This window comes from Ochotona princeps, chromosome 12 (assembly GCF_030435755.1).
Source record: "Ochotona princeps isolate mOchPri1 chromosome 12, mOchPri1.hap1, whole genome shotgun sequence".
NCBI classification, from domain to species: domain Eukaryota; kingdom Metazoa; phylum Chordata; class Mammalia; order Lagomorpha; family Ochotonidae; genus Ochotona; species Ochotona princeps.
In genome coordinates, this window is record NC_080843.1 from 9,916,111 (window position 1) to 9,940,005 (window position 23,895).

Sequence of the window (23,895 nt, forward strand, 5' to 3'; positions counted from 1 at the left end):
CCCCATGCTATGCCATGGGCAAAGGGGGTCCATTTGTCAGGGGAGAGTGCATGGGCAGCCATGCCCTGTGCCATATGACTCTAGAGGACATGTCTGATGGTGTTATTTTGGGGACCCAGAGGTTCACACAGAGCTCCATGTGACTGTGTCCACAGGGTGACTCAGTGGAACTGTGGTACCTCCTGTTACAATAAGGACAGAAAAGATGGTCATCTTGGTTTTTCATGTTTATAAAATGTTTCAGTATTTCATCGTTTTTTTCATATTTTCCTCAGCCTGCTAAGAAGTGTATTTTGTTTTTTCATGAGCAGACATTGTGTGATACAGCTTTTGTTCTATGCACTGCTTAGGAAAATCTTAGGGAGAACAGGGGGATTTGAGATTAACTACATAAATTGCTAGATGGAACGGAACAAATGTGTACAGTATGACCAGTGCGAAGGAAGTAAACCTAAGGTTTTCTTCTACCCTGTAGAATAAAAGATAGTAGGTGAATTCAGTAGTAAATCCCATATGCTGGTACCCTCCATGTCAAGTCACGTTTCCTTCCATCCTTCATCCTGTCTTCCCTTCCTGCCTGGCTCTCCTTCCACTACTCCTCTCTTTCTGCCACTTTTAAATAACACTCAGCTCATATTTTAATTAGGTCAGAGAGAATGATAAAAAATCTTGTAATAGGGAGATATGAATAAATGAAGACCATACTTGTGAGAGAGATGAGGGCAGCTTTGTCTCTGTGATGATTGCGTTCTTATAAACCTCGGGTTCTTAAAGACATGGAGAAGAGGAGGAAATGAAGCAAAGATGATACCTTAGGTTATGGTTAAGCAGATGGTTGCTTATAAAAAGCATGCTGTATCTATAATATTTACTTCATATCTTGCTACTGCTTATTATTTTATCTTCCCAAATTGAAAATAAAATCTCCATGACAATAGTAAATAGTTGATTTAAAATTACAAACTGTAGGTTTTTGAAATTTTTCCTTGCATTTGGCAAAGTTCCTGCAGCAGTGGGCACTTAACATTTATTGCACAAACAAATGAACTGGAGACTTTGTCAGCATCCAAAGATCTGTCATAAAAACTCTTTGCACACTCTTGCTGATGCTGTCATTGTAGGGAGCTAGGGGAGCCGGAAGCTTGCACACCTCCATCCTATCCTCTAGGTAGTATGATTCTGATTTGGAAGATGGCAGGTTTTAGCTGCAAAGTGACATGGTGTGGAGCAGGCTGAGGCTCTTACAAAAAGGACTTGGGGTTAACATGTAGCCTAGTGGTTAGGATGCTGGATCATCAGAGGGCCTGGGCATTTGAGTCCCGCACCTTTGGCTCCTGACTCCAGATTCCTGCTAATGCTGACCCTGAAAGGCCACAGTCATGGCTCAAGTAACTGGATCCCTGTCGCCCATGTAGGGGGCCTGGATTGAGTTCCCAGCTCTCGGTCTGGTCCTGTCCTGGTCATTATGGGCCTTGCTAGAATGAATGAGTCTTTGGGAACTCTGTTGACCTCTCTCAAATAAATAAAAAATAATTTCAAATGACATATTTTTCCTTTATGTAGTCATATTTACTGTGTTTATTAGTGCACTGTAGTATGTTCTGTGCAGTTTTCAGGATTTGAGATGGCTATAAAATGAAACTTTTGTAATATTCCAAAGTCTACTGAAATGTGACATTTTAAGGAAGCAAGACATTATTTGCCGGTTGAAACAACCTGATGTGTCACCAGTTCTGGGGACACTGTTATTGGGAACCCTTGTGATCTCACATATAAACAGTTCAATTTCCAGCCTTAAGCCTCCAGTGTCCAAGTGCCCCACAAATATTCTCCTTGTGCCAGGTGTTACGGTGTTGAGTAGGCAGAGGTGAAGAGCCGTATCCTCACATCTGCTAGGAGCTGAAGAAGTGTTGTGGGTAGTTTCTGCAGTAAGACAGGCCCGAATCAAGGGCAGTGTGCTGCAAGACCCCTGAGGGCAAAGCCAGCAAAGGGGCCCAAAGTCTTAGGGAAATCAGGTGTGCCCCACATTGCTGGAGGGCTGGAGAATGGCAGAAGTCCAGAAGGGCCACTGGATGACCAAAGGTTGGCTGAGGAGTTTGGGTTTGATTGTGGCAGCAGTGAGGATTTGGAGGCTGCCGAGCAGAGACTCTTGACAGGAGGATGGGGAGCAGGCGGGCATTGCAGGGAGGGTGCTGCATTGTGTTGGAGTGCTCCAAACGGGTGGAAGGGTGGCGCCACTGAGTGAGAGACCATCAGTGGGGGAAGCTGGAGGAGCAGGTAAAGAAGTCCCCACCAACCCTCCAGAAGGACACTTTTTAGAACCTCTCTTGGGTGAGCCGAGGAGTAGAAACGCCACAAGAAGATGCGTTTGTCTGCCCATATCAAGGCTCGGCTTTTGCAGTGTTTCAATCAGCTTTTGGCAGTTGTTTCTCATTAAATCCCTGCAGAAACTTAAATGGAATTCCTTCTCCAGATCCTTGTCTCTCCCATGTGTTGTTCATTTTCTTAATTATTACCAAGTTAAACATTGCTGCTCCTCCGGCAACTACTCCCCTTCAAATGGAATTGTCTGACGTTAATAGACAACTGGGGTTTAGCTGCCAAGACATGAGCTATGAGGTGCAATGTGGGAACGCCCTGGGTGAATGTTAGTTTCCAGCCTCGCATAGTACTGAGCCCTGTCAGAAAGCAAGTCATATTTGGAAAGGCTCCATTGCCTGTGTACTCAGAAAGCAGCAGCCCAGTTCCCCGGGGTTGTCCAATAGCAGTGTTCAATACTGCGCTGGCTACACAACACTGAACACACCCATCAGCGCAGCCAAGTGGGGTTCCCAGCAGATATCCACGGGACATAACTCAGCAGATATGCGAGGCACTGTGCATTTGGGCTCAGGCCTTGAGGTGAGGGGAGAGAGCTGTCGGAGTCATCCAAGAGAGGAGTTTGAAAGCTGATATAACTTTAGAGTTAAAGAGCCTGATCAGACTGACTTGTCTGTCAGTTTTGCTTTACGACTGCATTTGCTTCTCCCCCTTCTCACAACTTTTTACCCGTACTGACTGGCTTTCCTCCTCCCAGCGGGTTAAAGTACAGCTTCTCTGACAAATGCCTAAAAAGATTGAAGGGATAGTTCTACTAAGTAAATGAAAACACCAAAGTAAACTGTGGGATGCTCTATAGGAGATTACAAAGAGGAAGAATCGTTTTAGCCCAGTGTGGGCTGTCCTGGCATGCAAGTGGTTGGTGTGGGCCTTGGGGCCACTTCCACTGTAGTCTCAGAAGGTAGCCCATCCTGGAGGTGGGATCTAGGCACCTGCAAACATGTCCTTAGCCGGCCCAGAGCAGCACTCATGTTCTCACAATGAACTCTGGCTGAGACAGGCAGCCTCCTATCTGATTCAAGCTCCTCAGCTGCACACAGCCGCCCCGCCTGTCCTCTGGCCATCTTCCTAGGGACGCCCCAGGAGATGCGGCTGTTTCCTCCGCTTTTCTTCCTGTCTCAGGGCTCACACTCCTTCTCAGGCTGTCTTTGATGTTTGTTTTTCTGTCCGAGGGAGGACACTCCCAGTTTGCTGCTCCTTTGCCGGCCCAGTTCACTGCAACAGACTGTTACAGCCCACCCAGTTCTCTGGGATACTGTCTGCAGCTCATTGTTCCTGCACTCCCAGGGGAAAGACCACACGAAACCTTTTGTTTCAGCCCTTTTGTGCAGATATTGTAAAATATGGTGTTTTCAAGACCTACTGGATATATATACTTCCCACCAAGAATTAAGAGGATTGTTTCATTAGGGTTTAATGTCTATTGTACAGTGATTAATAAAAAAAAAAGTGCTACCTAAATTGAGACGGTTTGAACAGTAAGGAACACATGAAAGCATGATTTTGTTAGTACTCACAACTGTGTTTATTTAAGTATATTTAGCAAATCTTCCCTTCCTTTTTTTCCCTGAAGAAAAATAAGCAGAGAATAGCAAAGGTTTAAAGCAAAGCTAGTGCAGTGTTTCTTTTCTGCCTGGATGGATGCATTTTGTATCTCAGTTTCTCATGGAACAGTTGCTACCAGTCAGAGAAACCACTGGATAGAGATGGCCTCAGAATTCCATGTTCACACAGCTGTGGAATTTTTAAACCACAGAGGAAACCTAGAGGTTCTGGAAGACTATCTCTTCATGGATAGGAAAAGCCAGACTTGCCCCAGATCACCCAGCTGATGAGAGGCAGAGCTCTCATGGGGAGTCAGGTTTCCTGGCTCTCCATTCAAAACTCCTTCTCAGATTCTACCGCAGGAAGTTTAATGAAATGATTCGCTTCATGTTTCTTGTGGCTGGAAACATGAGCATCTCAATGTCCCCAGCTTCGCTGAAGTTAAGGTCATGTGTGAAAGTGGCCACCTGGCCAGACGGGGGTCAGGAACTGAGTCATTAGAGAGGATTTCTAGGATTCAGCGGCAGAGGAGTCAGCTGGTCAGTGGGTGCCGGAGTCCAGCTCCAGCTGAGTTCGGAACCCGAGAAGGGTGCGTGGATGAGGTGTAAAGAAAATAGACGGACCACTAGGATTCCATGATCATCGTGGACCCTGAGAGAAAGCTGTCCGCTTTATTTATACAGAACCAGTCAAACTCTGGCTCAGACTTTTACATCATGGTCAAATGGGTGTTTCTAAGGATAATTCTTCAGTTTGTTTTACCTAAGGCAGGATGTTATCCATCCTGGTGCCATGGTTAGGAAGTTCTCAATAGATGGCGCCTATTAATCAGTAACAGATTCCTACTACAATCCTCATTGTACAACTTAGTCTTGAATCAGTTAAGGGAGGAAAGACATCAGAGAAGGAAGGACCTAAAGATCAAAGGAGGGAAAGGATAGATGCCCTCTACACCTGGGGACAGAACACCCTTGATTGGTCAATGGGGGCAGCAATAAAAGGCCCTTTTGCTAAAACGGTATCAGCAACATCAACTTCCAAGCTCACATTGGTAGTAAACATTAACTCCACAGAGTCAGACAATGCCTAACTAAATTACAGAGATCTCAGTGAGGTTGTCTGGTGTCCAGGCAAAGGGAGGCAGAACTGCATTTAGGTGGTCGTAGAGATATCCCGCCGGAGCCCTGCTACGCAGCAGGAAGTTCCTTGCAGTCCTGCCTGCAATGGAAGAATACTCTTCACACCTTCCTGTGTTCCACACCCATTACACGGACCCCAGCAAGTGGGCACAGGCAGTGAGGAGGAAGCCCCAGCTTTGCGCTGCCTGCCTTTTGCACAGGTCTCTGAGCCAACACCAAAATGACTCCAGTTTTGTTTATTATTATTATTTTTAAAGATGTATTTATTTCTTTAACAAACAGAGCTAAAGAGACAGAGAGAGAAAGGTATTCCATATGCTGGTTCACTCCCAAGATGATTGCAATGTCCAGAGCTGGGCCATCCTGAAGCCAGGAGCCTGAAATTTCTCCCGGATCTCCCATGCAGATGAAGGGGTCCAACCACACAGACCTTCCCAAGTGCAATAACAGAAAGCTGGATAGGAAGTGGAGCAGCTGGAACTCCAGCCGGCCCCCCATATGGGATGCTGACGCCATAGGAAGCATTTTTACCCAATACGCCACAGCGCTGGCCCCAACCCCGATTTTTAAAGAAGTCATCTCAACTGAGAGAAAGCAGTGTTTTTAGTTTGAAATATATCATTCCAAAGTACAGTGGAAGAAGTTGTAAATTTTACTTTCTTGCTTCTGGGGGCAACTCAGCACCTTCTTCAATTCATTTTTTTTTATTGTAGTTATTTATTTATTTAATTTGAAGTACTGTAGAGAGATCTGGGGCCCAGAAGTATCTGTGCTTTCTTCCGTATTGTGTGTCCTTTCCATTGGAAGGACGCTTTGGCCTGTTTCTTTCCTGTTACTCTGGGAAGCTCCTTCTAAGACTCCTAGCCACGTGTGGCCAAGTTCACTCAGGGTTTCTTTGTTAAAGACTGCTGGTGCCTAAATGGTATTTTCTGAAAATAATTGAGAATCTTAGAGAAGCTAGAGGAGACCTTTTATTTGTTTTGTGCCGAGATTTCTATCCCCATGGTGATTCTAGATGCTAATCGTGTTTTAATTTTCAGTTCCACATCACAACTTGATGGTATGGAGTGTTCTTCCCTTTCTCTTTTCAGATGTACAGCTTTCTAGCCTAGAAACATAACTGTCCCTCTAGATCCCTGGGGTTTGTGTTTGTAAATAATCTTGGATTGAAAACATTCAGAAAAATAATGCATCTATACTGAACCTATGCAGAATTTTTTTCTCATCATTATTTCTTCAGTAATGTAGCATGATTTCACTTACATTGTATTAGATACTATGTAATCTGGAGATGATTTTAAGTATTTGGGAGGAAGTGCATAGGTTGTGCACAAATCTGACTTTTTGTATCTCTTGGGATTCTGGAAATAATCCTGTGAGGAATGCATATAAGTTGCTTCCAAATGTCGGGACTGACATTGTTTGGATATTTACCTTGATGTTGATTTATATGTAGTGCATGCATCCTCATCTTTCAGTGTTAATATCATTGTAACTGATACAGAAATAGAAAAGAATGCCACAACCCTGTTTCAAAAAAAAAAAAAAACTTAGTTCATTGTCAAGAACAGCTTCACTGCTTTGGAGTGAGTACAGATCTCCTGGTTTTGATTTATTCTGTATTATAAGCCAGATAAAACTATAGAAATTTAATGTGAATCAGCTTGCCATAAAGTAGACTATTATCTAAATGTGATTTTTAAAGCATAAAATCTATGAAGAAATTAAAATGGAGCATTGACTTACGCTATAGTCCTCCCTTGTCTATTTCTGAAATGGATCAGACAATTTGTATTAATAATAGGAGGAAAAAATCCTACATACAGGTCATGTATATATATTGATAGGTTCCTATTTCTATCTCCATTGACTGTTTTATGCATTCATTCTTGAAAGATTTATTGTGTACTCAGAGCAGAGGTGCAAATAGATCTCTTATCCTCATGGTAAGTCACAGTTTTGTAGGCGAAAGCAGGGCATCTGTTGGTAGGAGGGTTTTGGATAATGGAGTCAGAGATTGCCTTGCTATTCAAACCGATTTTTAAGATTTTATTTGGTTTTACTTGGCAGGCAGATTTATAGGAGACAGAACAAGATCTTCTATTCCCTGGTTCACAGTGACTCCACTGGCCAGAGCTGAGCCAAACAAAGCCAGGAACCAGAAATTTCTTCCAGATCTCCCATGTGGGTGATGGAGCCCAGAGGCTTGAGTTATCCTGTGCTGCTTTCCCAGATCATAAGCACAAAGCTGGATCAGAAGTGGAGCAGCCAGGACTAGAACTTGTGCCCAAATTAGATATCATCGCTGCAAGCAGAGGATTAGCCTGTGGAGCTGCTGTGCTGATCCTACAAGGGTTGGTCTTAAGATCACATAATATAGGATCAGGTCTCAGTTTTGCAAGTTCTTATGACGAGAGTGGTCCAGGCTTACAGGAATTGGCTCATAGCAGCCAACACCTTATAAGAAGACATCCGATTACAATGTTATTAATGTGCATTGAGGAATAGAATGAATAATCAGATGACAGTATCTTCATTAGCTTTGCTTTTTCTCCCAGTAGCAACATCTAAATGAAAGCATCTTCTAAATAACAAGTGACCCAATGAGATTAGACTCTGAGCAAGGGCTACAGACAGGAAGACTTTGGCAACTGATAGCACCAGATAGTGATTGCTACATTACCTTATTGGTTTCAAGTCCAGTAGTCCACTGAGGGCCCCAGCTTTTCCATTTAAATATTATTAGAGACGGTGACAAAATTGCTGCAGCCCCTACCACTGATAGGCTGTAGGTTGGTGGAATTTTAGTGTTTTATTCAAAACCATTAAAATATTAGGCAGGTTTTCTGATGACTTATGATATATGGTTAGTTCTAGGTCAAAGGATCTCATTTACTGTGTGTTGGTTTTACTTTTCTAACCACCCAAGAGAAAGCTTCTCTCCCGGTTTTCTTCCGTTTGTGATGAATACAACTGCTACTCATCCATTACACCTTAGCTTAGTGTGTTCCTTCATTACACCTTTTCCTGTCCACTTCTCTCTGCTGATTTTAGAGGCCCTGTTTCCCCCCTCCACACACACACACCCTTGACTTCTCTCTCTTACCACCCTATGCTTCTGAGCTCTTTTTCCTATACCCTTTGTAGTACATCCCACATCCTAGTAATTCTTTCCCTCTTCATCCTCTACTAGAAGACTATGAGCTTCATATGAACAGCAATTACATTTTATTAAAACTTGTGTCTCCAGCCACTAGTTTTATATGCACAAATACATGAGGGCACTGTCTTGTCTTATGACAATCCTGGAGGTTTTCTAAAACAGTGCTATTATTATGTGAGTGAAGACATACATATATATGAATGTAGAAGGCTAAGGTATGTGCTAAATAAACATATCGAAGTTAGCTGATTTAGATGAGATCTGTGAGGGGGTGCATGGGCTCTGTTCAGAAAATGATGGTTCGTGTCAGAAACTGATCACTTATTGTTAATGTGTAAAGCTGAGTTTAAAATGAGAACCACTAGGCCCAGTGCCCTGGGTAGCAGTTTGAGCCTCTGTCTGTGGCACTGGCCTCCCATGTGAGCACCAGTTCGTGTCCCGGCTGCTCCATTTCTGATCCAGCTCCCTGGTTGTAGCCCAGGAAAGCAGCAGAGAATGGTTCAGATTTTTGGGCCCCTATACTCATGTGGGACTCCCAGAGGAAGCTTCTGGCTCCTGACTTCAGATTGGCTCAGCTCCAGTTGTTGAGACCATTTGGAGAGTAAACCAACGGATGGAAGATCCCTCTTTCTACTTTCCTTTTTTCTAAAATTCTGCCTTTCAAATAAAAATTAAAAAATAAAATGAGAATCACTGTGGCCAGCATTATAACATGCCTGCTATGATTCTTGCATCCCATATGGGCTCAGATTCATGTCCTAGCTGCCTCACTTTTGATTCAGCTTCTTGCTGATGGCCCGAGAGAGGCAATGGAAGATGGCCCCAAGTAGTTGTGTTCTTGCCAGCAACATAGGAGAGTCAGATGAGGCTCCTGACACTGGCTTGACTCAGGCCTGGCATAACCCTGGCCACTGTGGCCATCTGTGTGAACTTGTAGGTGAAGGGTCTTTCCCTCTCTGTGTATCTGTAATGCTTTCAAAAAAATAAACAAATAAATCTTTATGCTGTCCAATTTATTAAAACTCAAATCTCTAATGATTTAAAATTACTTTGTTTTCAAGTGGAAACATAATGGTGTTTTGGCACATGAGGATCAGAAAGTTCTATTTCCTATTGTTTTTCTCACCAGAAGAGTGTATGGAAAAGTTGGTAATTACACTGGAAAAATTTGGTAGTAAACTTTTCTTCATGCTACAATCAGAAATGGACTAGAAATGCTCCTGATAATCCTCTTCTTGAGCTAAGCCATTTAATGGATTTTTAAGTATAATTAATTTTGAAAATATTGAAAGACTCAAATCAAGAGAAGGACACAATGGGGATTTGGCAAATATCCTTTTTAAGCTGTACAAAATTCATAAATAATTTCCCTTTACGGATATCACCCTTAATTTGTAACTCGCCCCACCCCACTCCCTGCCCCCAGTTTGGGAGGTAGAGAAAGAAAGAGCCAAATTCCAGCAGTAGCTATGAGTGGGCCAGGTCTCCCCAATGGGTATCAGAAGCCGGTTCATTTGAGCCATGATAATGCAGATTCCTAGGGTCTGCAGACTCCTAGGGTCTGCATTAACAGGAAGCTGGCAGACAGAGTTAGGAATCAAACCAGTTAATCTGATGCTGGATACAAGTATCTTAACTGTTAGGCTAAATACATTCCCCTAGTTTAAGACAATCTTGAAAACTACACATTAGGCATGCTGCTTCATATATATACACATATAAAGCCTGTCTTCCATGCTTATGGCTGCTTATCTTTGAGGCATTTAATGAGAACAGATATGTAATAAAGGTCACCATTTGTAATATTCATAAAGAAATCAAGACCTAGGATCTTAAAAGCCCTCCCTCCCATAGGCTAAGCAATGAATACTTCGCCTACAATGGACTGCTGTAGTAATGAGTGAAGAGAAGCAGCCAGGACAGATGCCCCAGGATTGTAGCTTAGTAATGATTCCTGAAGGGGGAAAAGGATCAGTTGTTAGGAAGATGTTTCATCTTGTTCCTGTGATCTGTTAATAGTACACAAAGGTTATAGTCAATGCAAAAAGAAAAAAAAAACAATAAAACAAAGGAAAACATTTGTTTCTGAAACTTGAATCCCAATTACTGTAGTAGATGTCTTGCTACCTTAATCATTTTATTGTTTAAAAATAGCATTTAAACCTCATGAAGCAAGCACAGTTCAGATGCTCAGCAGAGAGGAGGTGGAATTCACAGTTCGCATATTCCTGATTGAAAACCTTCTGTGTGTTCACCTGTGATCTTAGGCAGTAAGGGTGTGGCAATGAACAAGAACCAGATGTGAATAACAATTAGAAGGATGGTGGTGCTAGTTTCACAACCAATAAATGTACTTAATGCCTGTTGATTGTGCATTTAAAATGCTTGAGGTGATAAATCCATGCTTTGAGTATTTCTATTTCATGTATGTTGGTGGAAATTAATTAAAGCAGTGGTATGTTTTTTTTTTAAAAGATTTATTCATTTTATTACAGTCAGATATACAGAGAGGAGGAGAGACAGAGAGGAAGATCTTCCGTCCGATGTTTCACTCCCCAAGTGAGCCGCAACGGGCCAGTGCGCGCCAATCCAAAGCTGGGAGCCAGGAACCTCTTCCGGGTCTCCCACACGGGTGCAGTGTCCCAATGCATTGGGCCGTCATCAACTGCTTTCCCAGGCCACAAGCAGGGAGCTGGATGGGAAGTGGAGCTGCCAGGATTAGAACTGGCGCCCATATGGGATCCGGGGCTTTCAAGGAGAGGACTTTAGCCGCTAGGCCACGCCACCGGGCCCAAAGCAGTGGTATGTTAGGAACTATGTAGGGGGCACGGGTTCTACCCTACTTTGGGGGAGAAGATCCTGGAGGATAGTTGAGCCCTTGATCCTGAAGGAAAAGGAACTGTTCTCCAGCTTGGGAACCCAGTGGAATCCCGGTGTGGGATTTGATGAGCTGGCTGCAGCCACCTGCTGGCAGCTGGTAGAGAGGGGAGGGTTCCTGGTCCTGCTGCTAGGTGCTGTCCTGCCCTGTGGGGCTGGGACCTTCCAGCTGCACTTCACCCAGGCTTCCCTGTGCTTTTCTTTGCAGACAGCCATCCTGAGACGACAGGGGCGATACCTGCACTCAACAGTTCCCCGGAACGCCGAAGAGGAAGCCCAGAGCTTGTTCGTCACAGAGGTCAGGCTTCTTCCCTGCACTCATTTCTGTTTGCCCATGTTTATTTTTAACATTTCAGAATCCTCAAGGATATATCAGTGAAGCCATTGTTCTTTTTGTACAGGAGAGTGACGTTGGATTTCAAACCAGAAACTTAGAAGAAAAAAGTGAATTTGACAGAATTTATTCCCCATACTTAGCATAAGGAGTAACTTGTAAATGAATTCACTGGAAATCTCTATCAGCCACCTTGATAGTGATTTTTTCAGTCTTTAAGTAGTGGCTTATAACACACACTTACGTGTTCCTATTTGTAGGGTATATTCAAGACTAGTTTTAGTATTCACGAAGTGCCTAGTGATAAGTGAACAGAACTTAGCTGTCCAGGTTTGCTGGGCGACTGTATGACTCTTGTCTGAACGTACAAATAACATCCTGTAGCTGTGGAAGAAAGGGAAATGTTACCAGAAAAGACCAGTGAGTTCTTTCCTCAGCTTATTATAGAAATAAAAAGCCAGGACTCTGTTGCAGACAGAAAAGTTTATTTGCAAAGGGACCAGGTGAGCAGGGAAGGGAGAGAGAAGGGGAAGAACCTACCCAGAGAAAGCCAGGAGGTGGGGTGCCTCTCGAAATGGGAGAAGAGACATCAACCCTTTGAGGAAGAGTCTTGGGATTTTGAGCATTCCCTGGCCCCTCCTTGTTGGGTTGGAACCTACAGGTGATATGTTCCCCATCGGTGGTGTCTTAATCAGTTAAGAAATGGATGGGCAATGCTGGTGTTGCCCACTTGGAGGTGTGGCCAAGATCTCAGCAGGCCTGGATGGTCTCAGGAAATTACTTCAATTTAGGGTGCTTATCCACTGGGACTGGCCACAGGCCAAGGGTTTTTGTTTCTCTATATACTTCCAAGTAGTATGAAGTAATCAGATGTTTTGATTTTCTAGGAGTGCTCTTTCACTTAAAAATGAGTTTTTCATCCTCATTTTTCTAGTTATATTTAAAGGATAAATATGCTTCTCAGTGTAGTTGCCTACTACAGGGATGCTCAATGCTTTAGATCAGTTAAACAGCATTTTATTTTCCCCTAGATTCTTCAAAAATTACATGTTTAAAAATTTCAATTGTGTTCTCATCTTTCTGAAAAGGAAGCCTTCTGTCTTACCTCCCACTGTATTAATAAAGTTAATTCCAGACAAGTCAGCCAGATATGTTTATGAAATTTGACCTGTTTCATTTGAAGCAGGAGGAAGACAAACTGACCTACAGGCAGAACCTGTCCTGCAGCCTTTTCTACAAATAAAGTTTTATTATAACACAGTCTTGCCCACTTGTTTGCATATTGCATATGGCTACTGTTACCATACAGCTCTGCATTGAAGAGCTGCAGCAGAGATAACATGAACCACTAGTCCAGACATGTTTCATGTCTGGTGTTGTACAGAAAAAAATGGCGAAATTATTAGTTGTTAATGCAGAGTCTCTCCCCTGATTAAGAAGATGTGGTTTTTGAGAATGACTCTCTTTCATGCACTGTAATCACTGTAGCTTGAGCAGACACTGGTTCTTGTGGTACTGGGACCAACAGAACTAAACCCTCCTGGGACCTTTCCCCTTGGATGGATCACTTCCTCTTCGTCCTGGGTCTGGAGGAGAATGATCCAATGGCTTAAGAAAACAAAAGCAAAAAACTTCAGAACCCTTTCCAAATATTACTTAAACGGCCTAAGTTTGAAAGCTTTGTCATGTAACCAGCCGGTCATGTCCCTGTCTTTTTTGGAGATGCATTGTTCCAGTCAGGATTGTCAGTCAGGAACCTGTAGCTCCTAGATTTTATACATCCAGTGGGGGAGCCAGATTCTGACCTGACTCTGCTTCAGCCTTAGAAGCCTGCCTTGGGCAGTCATTACAGATAACAACTACAGCTGGTTAAATGAATCTCAGAGAACTTAACATGGCCTTCTAATTTTTAAAAATTGTTATTTGAAATGTTTGAAAGTTAAAATAATCTTCCTGTCCCATTTTTCCTAAGGTTAAAAATGCAACCACTCAGATATTCCATTAATTGATGCATTCATGATATTTGAGTTTGTGTACTTTTTTTTTCTGTAAGATTTATTGAAAAGCAGAATAACAGAGAGGGAGAGACAGAGGAAAAGAGATCTTTCATCCTTTGTTTAACTCTCCAAATGCCTGCAATGAGTAGGGCTGGGCCAGAATGAAGCCTGGATCCTGGCATTTCATTTAGGTTTCCCACCTGGGTGGCAGAGGCCCAAGCATCTTTTTCTGGTTCCCCAAATTTATTAGGAGGCAGCTTGATTAGGAGTAGGTGAACTTGAACTGGCATTCCAACACAGTATACATAGTCAGACCCACCTAACTGTGCCCGTGGAGCTAGTAGCAGTTGTAAGAAAACCTAAGGTGTTGTATTGTTTTTGGAATATTGTTACTCTTAGCCCCTCTCCACCAATTATTCTAACTCTCACCTCCACTATCTTCCCTGCACACAACACTGTGAGCAGAATGCTTATCATTGAGCTGGGCACTAAAATAAGCAAGCAGTTGCTATTGTTGCTGTGACTGCTTGCATGAGTTTGGGGGTGGAGGGAGTTTTGCTTCAACCATAAACTATGTCATTGATAAAAGATTGATGATGTAAACCATTAAGTGATATAGCAGAACGGAAACTTTAGTCATCATGTAATTAAATTTCAGTCAAAGATGAGTAAACAAGGTGAGACATAGATCATTTATCTACATGGGTTTTTGTGTATTCATTTAATTGATTTTGGCCATGCTGAAGTTTGTGTAACAGCTGTCAAGAGCTTTGACTCATTCACATGTGAAGATCTGGTGGATGTAGCCTTCTTATCCTCAGACACTATATACTACTGGAAAGTTCCTCACAGAGAGATGAATGAAAGATGCTGAGCTGGTCTGTTACATCTGTCAGGCAGTAAGGCTGTCTGTCAGACTTGTAGTATGTGTAGGTCTGTGTTACCAGTGGGCTACTTGGCAGTGTCATGCTGCATCCATTGTTCTGTCTGCATACACACAACAGTCACATGCCACTATGAACTGAAACCTAGACAGTTTTTCCCTAGTAACCTGACTGTGTCTTTTATGAATAAAGGAAAACTGAGGGCAAATTTGTATGGCAGTATTAACTAGCAAGAGATTGTTCTAATGTCAGTGAATACGCGAACAGTATTTTTAGGTTTACATTTCTTAGTAGACTTTCATGTCTTAGTAGACGACGTATAGTTTCTTAAGAATCAAGTGCCTTGAAGTTCAAAAGAGTACACTGTTCTGTGTATGCTCCAGGTGTAGGTGACATTTGTCTTCATAAAGTGCTCTCAGATCATTCGTAATGACAACTTAGAGTGATGCTTCTCCTCAGGATAATGTTGTAGTGACTCAGTCTCCAGCTTCCAGGGCTGTGTGATCGTGGAACTTGGGGCATTAACAGCTAATGGGAAAGCATTTTTGGATGTTTGTGTGTGCCCTCCCAAATCTGCCGCAATGTTTTCTAGAAGTCTATTTTCCTCTTATCCTCTCAATGTTTTTATAATCCCACTCCTTCCCCTACAGTGCATCAAAACTTACAACTCTGACTGGCACATTGTGAACTACAAATATGAAGATTATTCAGGAGAATTTCGACAGCTTCCAAAGTGAGTAAACTGTCAGACCACACAAAATGGGGATATCCCCGGTGGGAAGATTTGTGCTTGAGATGCTCAGGGAGGAATGGAGCATCACGTGCACTCAGCATAATTGGAGAAGGTATTTCTAGGAGATATGTGTGTATGGCGGTAGCTCTTGCGTATATAACCTTTGATTGTAAGACTCAGGTAGGTGGTAGTTAATACACAGAGGGTTTTCTCTTCATGTCTAGATTCAGGAATTCTATTCATGTGTCACTGATAAAACCTAAGTAGATGAAGTTTTGATCATTGGGGAATATGAACAAGGGATGATCATGGTGTGTGGAGAACCTGTCTGTTACAGATTGTTGCATTGTGAAGTGATACATTCAGCCAAGTGAAGTGTAGTTGAAAACAGGTTGTGACAGTCTGTTTTAACATCATCCAAGAAATTTTTTCTTGGAACCTGATTAGTATGTTTTTCTCTGTGTCTGTTGCATCTGTGACCTTGATGTGACCTCCTTCCTGTTCTCAGTGGACCTGGCTGTTTCTTGTTCCTTTTTGTGTGGCCCAGCCACTCCTTAAGAGTGTTCAGCCAGCTCTCCAGGGGCCTCTTTTTAAAGCTCACCGCAGAACACTCCCTACAAGTATTGTCTTCTCCAGATGGGTGCACTCTTTAGTTCTCTATTTACCCACTACTCACTGGAGGATTTTTTAACTCTTCCTGTTTGATTAACTCATCTTCATTGACATTCTTGTTCATGCTAGGTCATGGTTGAAAGATAAAAAGATAAGGAGGTGTGGTGCACTTGCTAGGGATGGACTTACTGCCAGTAGAAATGACCTTTGGGCACTAGCAGAAACTTCCAGGTGTATAGTGCCAGAGGGAAAAAGATTCTAACAGTGGCCAATGACAGAGTAGGTGTTCTACCTAGGTCAACTCTGCCTCTCTCTGCAAACCTCGCTTTCCTGTTAAGTGAGCTCAATTAAATCCCTGTAATTAAATGAGATAATGCATGTAAAGTTCACAAGCTCTACACTAGTAACTGTTTAATAAATGCTGGCTGCCATTGTTAACTGTTGTCTTTTTGTTGTTAATACCATTATCATTAATCACAACTAATAGCAATTAATTCACTTTCCTACTTTAGATATACTTAATACTCCACAAAAGCTGTCATTTCCACATTGTAGCTCATTGGAGCTTTCTAAGTCTGTCGGCTTACTTCCTTTGAAAAACAGTGGCACGTACTGTTTTCTTCAGCTGAGTGGTCCAGTCTGGAATCTCTTAAAGCCTGCTTCTTGTGATGAAAAAGTTATTTGATTAGGCAATTATAACACAGGTTCTCTTTCTTATTTTTAAAGCAAAGTGGCAAAGTTGGATAAACTTCCAGTTCACGTGTATGAAGTTGATGAAGAGGTGGACAAAGATGAGGTAGGATACTTGTTCACTGTTCTCTTTTTCAGCTTAGTTTTAAACATTGATTTTACAGGTTGAGAAGATTAGTTAGGCAAAAACAAGAAGTGTAACTTTCACAAAACAAAGGAAGAATTTTTTTTCAAATGTACCATTTAATTGATGGAAATAAATTCTCTGTTTCAACTTGAGCACTTAGAATTTCATGTCCTTTTGGTCCTGTTTGTTCTAAGATCCCTTTCAAAGACTTGGGTTGGATTTTGGCTACATTGTGAAAAGGTATCAAGCTAACTTAGACTTTAAATTTAGATTGTTTTTCAGCAGGATATCTTTAAATAAACTTCTAGCCCTTAGATGTTAACAAACCCTCTCCCTGCCTCTTAGGGACAAGTTAGACCTGGAGAAGTAGGGGCAGAAAGAGGGCATTAAAAGGGGAGTGGTCCGTCCAGCCAGGGACACCTGATGAAAAGGTGGTGCTAACCACTGCTGTGCACTTAATTCTTCCCGTTAAATATTGGCTGCCCCATTGTGAGTTAAGGTTTTTTCCTTAAAAACAAAGATTGTCAGCTGAGTTCATAACTCCAGCTACGTATAAGTTACAATGATGTCCATGTCACAAGTTATTTTAGGAATTAATTTTAAAATATTTCTGAGAAAACTGAATGGTCACTTAAAATAAATCAAATGTTAAGAATTTGGTGCTGATGCAGAAGAAATAGTTTGAACAAGAAAAGGGACACAAACAGTGAAATTAAGAGAAGTTGTTTCTGTTATTACCAATAGTACCAACTATAATGAACACTGCCAGTATTAGATTAAAAATGAAGCACAGAATAGGTCTTGTTGCAACTGTCTCATCACAAAAGATGTGGATTGTGTGTGTGTGTATACACATTTCATCGGTTATGTGCATGAATATATGCCTCACATGATTTTAAGAGCAGCTGGCAGCTCCATGCCCACCTCTTTAAACCCAAACCTGGTAATGTGGGTTTAAAATTGAAGAACAGTAGTATCTTGACCTCTCAAGCAATTCCCCATTTTTCTGTATTCCTGTTTGTATTCTTTCTTCCTACTCTTCCTTTGTCCCATCCTTTGATCTCTCCTTTCTGACTGCCTCACAATTCCTCACTTTCTTTATTCACCTTTCTCTGAACTGTGCCTCTGGGATGGTTTCCAGGAATTTGCTTTGTTCCTCTGAGTAAATTTGAGAACGTTTTTCATGAAACAAGGAGAGACCTTACAACCTGAGTGGTCAAGTGTGGTATGTACTTTCTGTGTGTCATTAAACAGTGGAAAATAAAAAATTTGAACTGGAGCTAGCTTTACCTTTAATGGAATCAGATTTTCAGAAATACTGGCTGCTCTTTTTCTTAATATTGCTAACTGGACATTTAACACAACTTCTAGGCAAGTATCAATGGTTGCTCTAGTAAAATGGCCAAGACTGAATTGGCACACAGTGGAATGATTCCCTTGTTGACCAGGCTCATGGCAAATACCATAGGTAACTGTGGGAGACTGTCATTGGTGACCTTGCCTTGCCTTTTAGGATGCTGCCTCCCTTGGGTCCCAGAAAGGTGGAATCACCAAGCACGGGTGGCTGTACAAAGGCAACATGAACAGTGCCATCAGTGTGACCATGAGGGTAAGGAGGCTCAACATGTTTTATTGGGAATCCCTTTCTGCTGAGGGCGTGAGCATGAGACTCAAGACAGATGCATATGCTGTTGTTTCTGAGAGAAGAAACATTGTCTGTTTTAAGATGCTTCCCTTGTGTGGCACCTCTCCTGGTACAGTGCTGTCCACCTCCCACCCCCCTGATGCCCTCCCAAGGCAGCATGAGGAGGCCCTCATTGCATTGGTACAAATATACATTTGCTGATGTAGACTTTAATCTCTACCTTGACTGCTTCACAGAGCCTCAACAAAGGCCTGTGCTTCATGCTAATCCCAGGTGCTTTGTAGAGGTATACGGCAGCAAAGCACTTAGCACTCAAAGGAAACATCAGAAGAGGCTTACAAAGAGCCAGGCTAAGCTAGAGTAAGAGACAATGAAGACCAGAGAAAGATTGAGATTAATAAATAATAAAGAGAAAAGAAACATTGGAAGGGAGGTTAGACAAACATGAAAATTAAGCCTGTGGAAATGCTGATTATCACAGTCCTGGGGCTGGAATATCATTCAGTGTCCCAAGGAAGAAAATAGTTCCTATTCTATGCGAGTCAGAGGCTCTGGGCACTGAAAGTCCGTCCTTCTGTGCCTCATCTCAAAATGAGCCTCCCTGGGCAGCTCTTGGGTAGTTACAGAAAATCTTAAATTCTGTGGGTAAGAAAGCGGTCTGTGCATGCTAAGTGAACCCAAGCCTTAGACCTGAACCGCAGTGAGACTGGTAGGTATGATGGGGAGTCCTCTAGAGCAATGGCTAGGATTTGTTTTTATTTTATTTTTAAATTTTGAGAAAGTTTCAGAAAGAGAGGAGGAAACAGAGAGAAAAACAGAGGGAGCGGGAGCAAAGAATCCATTGATTGTTCATCCACTGTTTGTTCCCCCACATAGCTACAGATGTTTAGGGATGGCCAGACCAAACCCAAGAGCTGGGAGCTTCATTCAGGTCTCCCACATGGGTACAGGGACCCAAACACTTGAGTCATCTGCCACCACTTTTCCCAGGCTATTAGCAGGGACCTAGATCAGAAGTGGGGCAGGTGGGACACAATCCCAGAAAGCTGGTGTTGTAGGTGGCGGTTTTATTTTAGGGAGAACTAAAATAGACTTTTTTTTTTTAATGTATGTGTGTAATTATTATCAGTGGAGTTTGTAATTCTTTATCTTTGAAAGCACAACTTTTTCTTGCAGTCATTCAAGAGACGATTTTTTCACCTGATTCAACTTGGTGATGGATCTTATAATTTGAATTTTTACAAAGATGAAAAAATCTCCAAAGAACCAAAAGGATCAATATTTCTAGATTCCTGCATGGGTGTGGTTCAGGTAAATATGACAAACTTTCTCTCACCAAGTTTTTTTTAAAGTAGTAGTACTGTGTGTGAATTAATGGTTTTAAATGACAATGTTGGTGGCAAGAATAGAATACCTAACTTTGAAACAAGTAGAAACTTGCTTTTAATCATCTTAGGTGATGAGAGATGTAAATTGTAGCAGGGTTATCCTGTGGTAGGCGTGAGCATTCTGGCTTTCGGCTCAACTGGGGTTAGCTTTGCGAGTTTGGACAGGTCACATCAACAGAATTCAGTTGATGATGTTTCCTTGGTAGAGCAGATGAGATAGCTGGATGGCTTCACCCACAGAGACATGGAATGTGTAAGATCATTTGCAGTATCTCAGTGAGGACGTCAGTCCCCGCCATCATGGCACTAGCAGTGGTGCAGTGTTCTGGCCGATAGAGTGGGCTTTCGATGCAGAAGCTCTGCCACTTATCAGCTCACAATACCTGCAGAGATGTGATGTTAGCATCTCTGGGTCTGGTTCCCTTTTGTTAAACAGGGATAATGATATCACCAAACGTGGTTGCTGAGAGGGTGGGCTTACCAGCACTTAGTAGGGGCTAGAACAGTGCCCGCCAATGGCAGATGTTTGATCAGGAGTCAGGTATTTTTGTTACCGCAGTGCTATTCCATTTATAGAATGACTCTTACAATTCTTCCTAAAACCTGAGCATGTTTAGACAGTGCAGATAAAGTAAAAATCTCTATAGATTACTTCTCTCCTCCCATCTTTGCTTTACATAGAGAGCTATTGAAAGTTTTGTCATCTTCCTTTCATGTATTTTTAGAATTATCTTTGTAAAAAAACAGTTGCTGATTCTCCCCCTTTTGCCTGTCCGTCCGTCCGTCCGTCCTTCCTTCCATCCATCCATCCATCCATCCATCCTTTCATCCTTTTATTTCCTTCCCACTTTCCAAGAAGATTTAAATCAACAGCTTACACAAATATCTATAACACAAGGTAGCATGAATGTATTTTTTTTAAAGATTTATTTATTTTATTACAAAGTCAGATATACAGAGAGGAGGAGAGACAGAGAGGAGGATCTTCTGTCCGATGATTCACTCCCCAAGTGAGCCGCAACGGCCAGTGCTGCACCGATCTGAAGCCGGGAACCAGGAACCTCTTCCGGGTCTTCCATGTGGGTGCAGGGTCCCAAAGCTTTGGGCCGTCCTCAACTGGTAGTATGAATTTAAAGTGGAAGTGAGGCAGAAAATGAACCAGGGCTTAGGGCAGAGGTGAGATAGAGTGGGACTGAAGAAAACAGGCACAACTGGGCTGCCTGCTCTCTTGGACACCTGTTCTATCTCAGAATGCAAAGTGCATGTAAGATACTGACAACAAGAAGCTCGCCAAGGAGTTGCAGTCCAGCCTTTCTCTTGCAAGCCTTCAGACAGAGAGCTCTGTGATTCATGAACAGTCTGACAACTCCTTACAATAGATAGATTCACCATTATCAGAGAATTCTTCCTTAAGATGACTCTATAGTGGCTGATGACATCAGTCTGGGGCATGATTCTATAAGGAGATTGTTACATGGGATCAGCATAATTAATGTCAGGGAGACAGCTCTGTGGTTTATGTATTTACATATGTACCTAAAATTAAATTGTGTTTCTGAGGGCCAGTGCAACGGCTCTATTAGCTAACCTTCTGCCTGCAAGCCCTAGGGATCGTATATGGGTGCCATTTTGTTTCCCAGCCTTTCTGCTTCCTATCCATTTCCCTACTTATGTCCTGGAAAAACAGTGCAGCATGACCCAAAGCCTTGGGACCCTGCACCCATGTGGGAGACCTGGAAGAAGCTGTTGCCATTGCGACCATTTGGAGTTTGAACCAGCAGATAGAAAATCTTTCTATTCCTCCTTCTCTCTGTAAATCTGCCTTTCTGATAAAAATAAATAAATCTTTTTAAAAATTGTGTTACCATCCTAGGGATATGTTTCATCACTTTAAAAGAGCCAAATTGCCTAATGGTAACATTAAACACACATCTCCCTGAGTGACCGTCCCACCTCACCCCCCTGTAATAGTCAGCTTCAGCTTTCTCAGTATTCATTCTGGCATCTGTCCTCATGTGACTGGGTAATTAGAGTTTGCTGCTGTTTCTTCCTCAGTTTTGGATGTTGCTAAGTGATGGAATTTTAGCTCCTGTTCCTCTCTTTCTTGCTCCGGTGTGGGTTAGTTGCCTTCCCTGCCCTTCCCAGATGGTCACCTGTAGATTCCCATCAGCTTTCTCCCCATTTTGGATGCCCTGTTTCCAAGATCCTAGGTCTTTAGCCTGGATGATTTTGTCAGCTCCTGGCTGTGGTCCCAGCATGATACTGGTCCCAGAAAATGAGAGTCCTCCTTCTACCTTTCCTTTCTCCCTCATCCCAAATAAATGAATGTAGTTAAAAAAAAATGTTAATCCCCACCTGGGCTGCACTGGAATCCTGTACAGGCACCAGTTTGTGTCCTAGCTAATCCATTTCCTATCCAGCTCTCTGTTTGTGGTCTGGCTCAAGGCCTTGCAAGCCTGCACCCATGTGGGAGACCTGGAAGAAGCTCCTGGCTTCAGAGTGGCTCTGCTCCAGCCAATGTGACCACTTGGGGAATGAACCAACAGACAGAAAATCTTCCTCACTGTCTCTCCTTCGCTCAGTAGATCTGCTTTAACAATAAAAATAAATAAATCTTTAAAAAAATAACCTAGATGAACATGAAAATTTTCTATTTAAGTTTATTCAATTCAAAAATATTTTCCAGATGCCCGCTATTACCCGGACTTGTATTAGGAGCTAAGTATATGACATTGAACAAAAGAAAAGAGAAATAATAAAGCAGGGGAGTTGGAAAGTGATGGTGGTTCTTGGGAAAGAATTTCACAGCTTCGTTTAGCTTTGTTCAAAAGCTAGCTGGAAAACACCCATCAGCAAATAAGAGAAAGAAAACCTTTTAAGGAAGTTTCAGTTGTTTTAAAACATGTCTCTTCGTCTTTTTGCATTTCAGAACAACAAAGTCAGGCGTTTTGCTTTTGAGCTCAAGATGCAAGACAAAAGTAGCTATCTTTTGGCAGCAGACAGTGAAGTGGAAATGGAAGAATGGATCACAATTCTCAACAAGATTCTCCAGCTCAACTTTGAAGCTGCAATGCAAGAAAAGCGGAATGGAGATTCTCATGAAGGTAGGTAGGTCTGGCTTCCCCCAGGCACACACACTCTGTAGGTATCTATTTTTGACAGGTGGATATTAAAAAGGGATCTATGTATTGAAAAGAGTTGTGCATGCGCGTGCGCACACGCGCACTCTTTCTCTTTCTCTCTCTCTCTCTCTCTCTCACACACACACACACACACACACACACACACAACTCTCCTGTCCCTTGGATTGTTGTCCAAATAAGAGTGATACTTAGGGCCAGACCAAGCCAAAGCTGGAGTCTGGAAGTTAGCCCAGATCCCCTCTGGTCCCACCTCCTTGAGCCGTCACTGTTGCCACACAGCATCTGCATTAGCAGAAAACTGGAATCAGGACCCAGGTCTCGGAAGTGAACCCAGGTACTTGATGGAATGTGTGCACTTTAACAGGTGGCTTAACCATTAGATTAAACCCCTACCCAGAAAACCTGTGTTGCAAGGTCCATGAGAGGGAGACAGATGTTAACTTTCTTTAAAGATGTATTTTGTATCTGAAAGTCAGAGTTAGAGAAATGAGTACAGAGGAGAGAGAGGTTTCCTATCCACGGATTTACCCTACAGATGGCTTCGAAGGCCAGAACTTAGCCAAGGCAAAGCCAGGAGAAGAAGCTGCATCTAGGTCTCCTACATGGGTATCAGGGACCAAAACACTTGGTGGGCCATCCTCTGTTGCTTTCTCAGGACATAAGCAAAGGATAGGAACACAGCAGCTGAGATGCTAACCTGTGCTTGTATGGTTTGGGTTTTACGTGACGACATGTTGCTGGTCCCAGATGTGAGCTTTTTTACAAGTCACCTGTCAGTCAAGATCCTGTCATGTTAGAATGTATTGCCCTGACATTTTTTATGGAAATCATGTAATGAATGAACCACAGCTTTGGAAGCATAGAGCAAGACCTGGATTTGAGTCTTGGCACCACCAATGTTCAGCCCTGTGACCTTGAACAAGCTGTATTTGTATTCTGAGTGTCAGTTTGCTCACCTGTTAGAATGCATAGAAAGACAAACCTTGCTAATCTGATGGGAAGAATAAATAAGGAAATGAATGTAAAGCACCTGACATGGAATCTTCACTGACTCTATTAATTATAGTTATTACTGTTATCATTAACAATGGCCTTTGGAATTTGTAAGAAAGCATCTGAGTAGGTAATATTGAAGCAGTAAAATATGTCTCTCTTCACACAGCATGCTGCATCTCAAGCCATTATGTGATTTCCAACCTTGAAACCTCCTAAAAGTGTCTAGGACTTTTTAAGAACAGT

At 42.4% G+C, this 23,895-nt stretch overlaps 1 protein-coding gene across 6 annotated transcripts in view; it reads left to right on the plus strand.

Moving 5' to 3' along the window:
• DOCK9 (dedicator of cytokinesis 9) overlaps positions 1-23,895 on the plus strand; it is a 287,950-nt gene that overhangs the window by 148,022 nt on the left and 116,033 nt on the right. For all 6 annotated transcript variants that reach the window (XM_004577379.4, XM_058670515.1, XM_004577380.4 and 3 more), the window contains exons 3-8: positions 11,312-11,401; positions 14,969-15,051; positions 16,390-16,459; positions 17,994-18,089; positions 19,302-19,436; positions 22,443-22,617. In XM_004577379.4, coding sequence (XP_004577436.2) covers positions 11,312-11,401; positions 14,969-15,051; positions 16,390-16,459; positions 17,994-18,089; positions 19,302-19,436; positions 22,443-22,617 — 649 coding nt within the window. The remainder of the gene's footprint in view (positions 1-11,311; positions 11,402-14,968; positions 15,052-16,389; positions 16,460-17,993; positions 18,090-19,301; positions 19,437-22,442; positions 22,618-23,895) is intronic.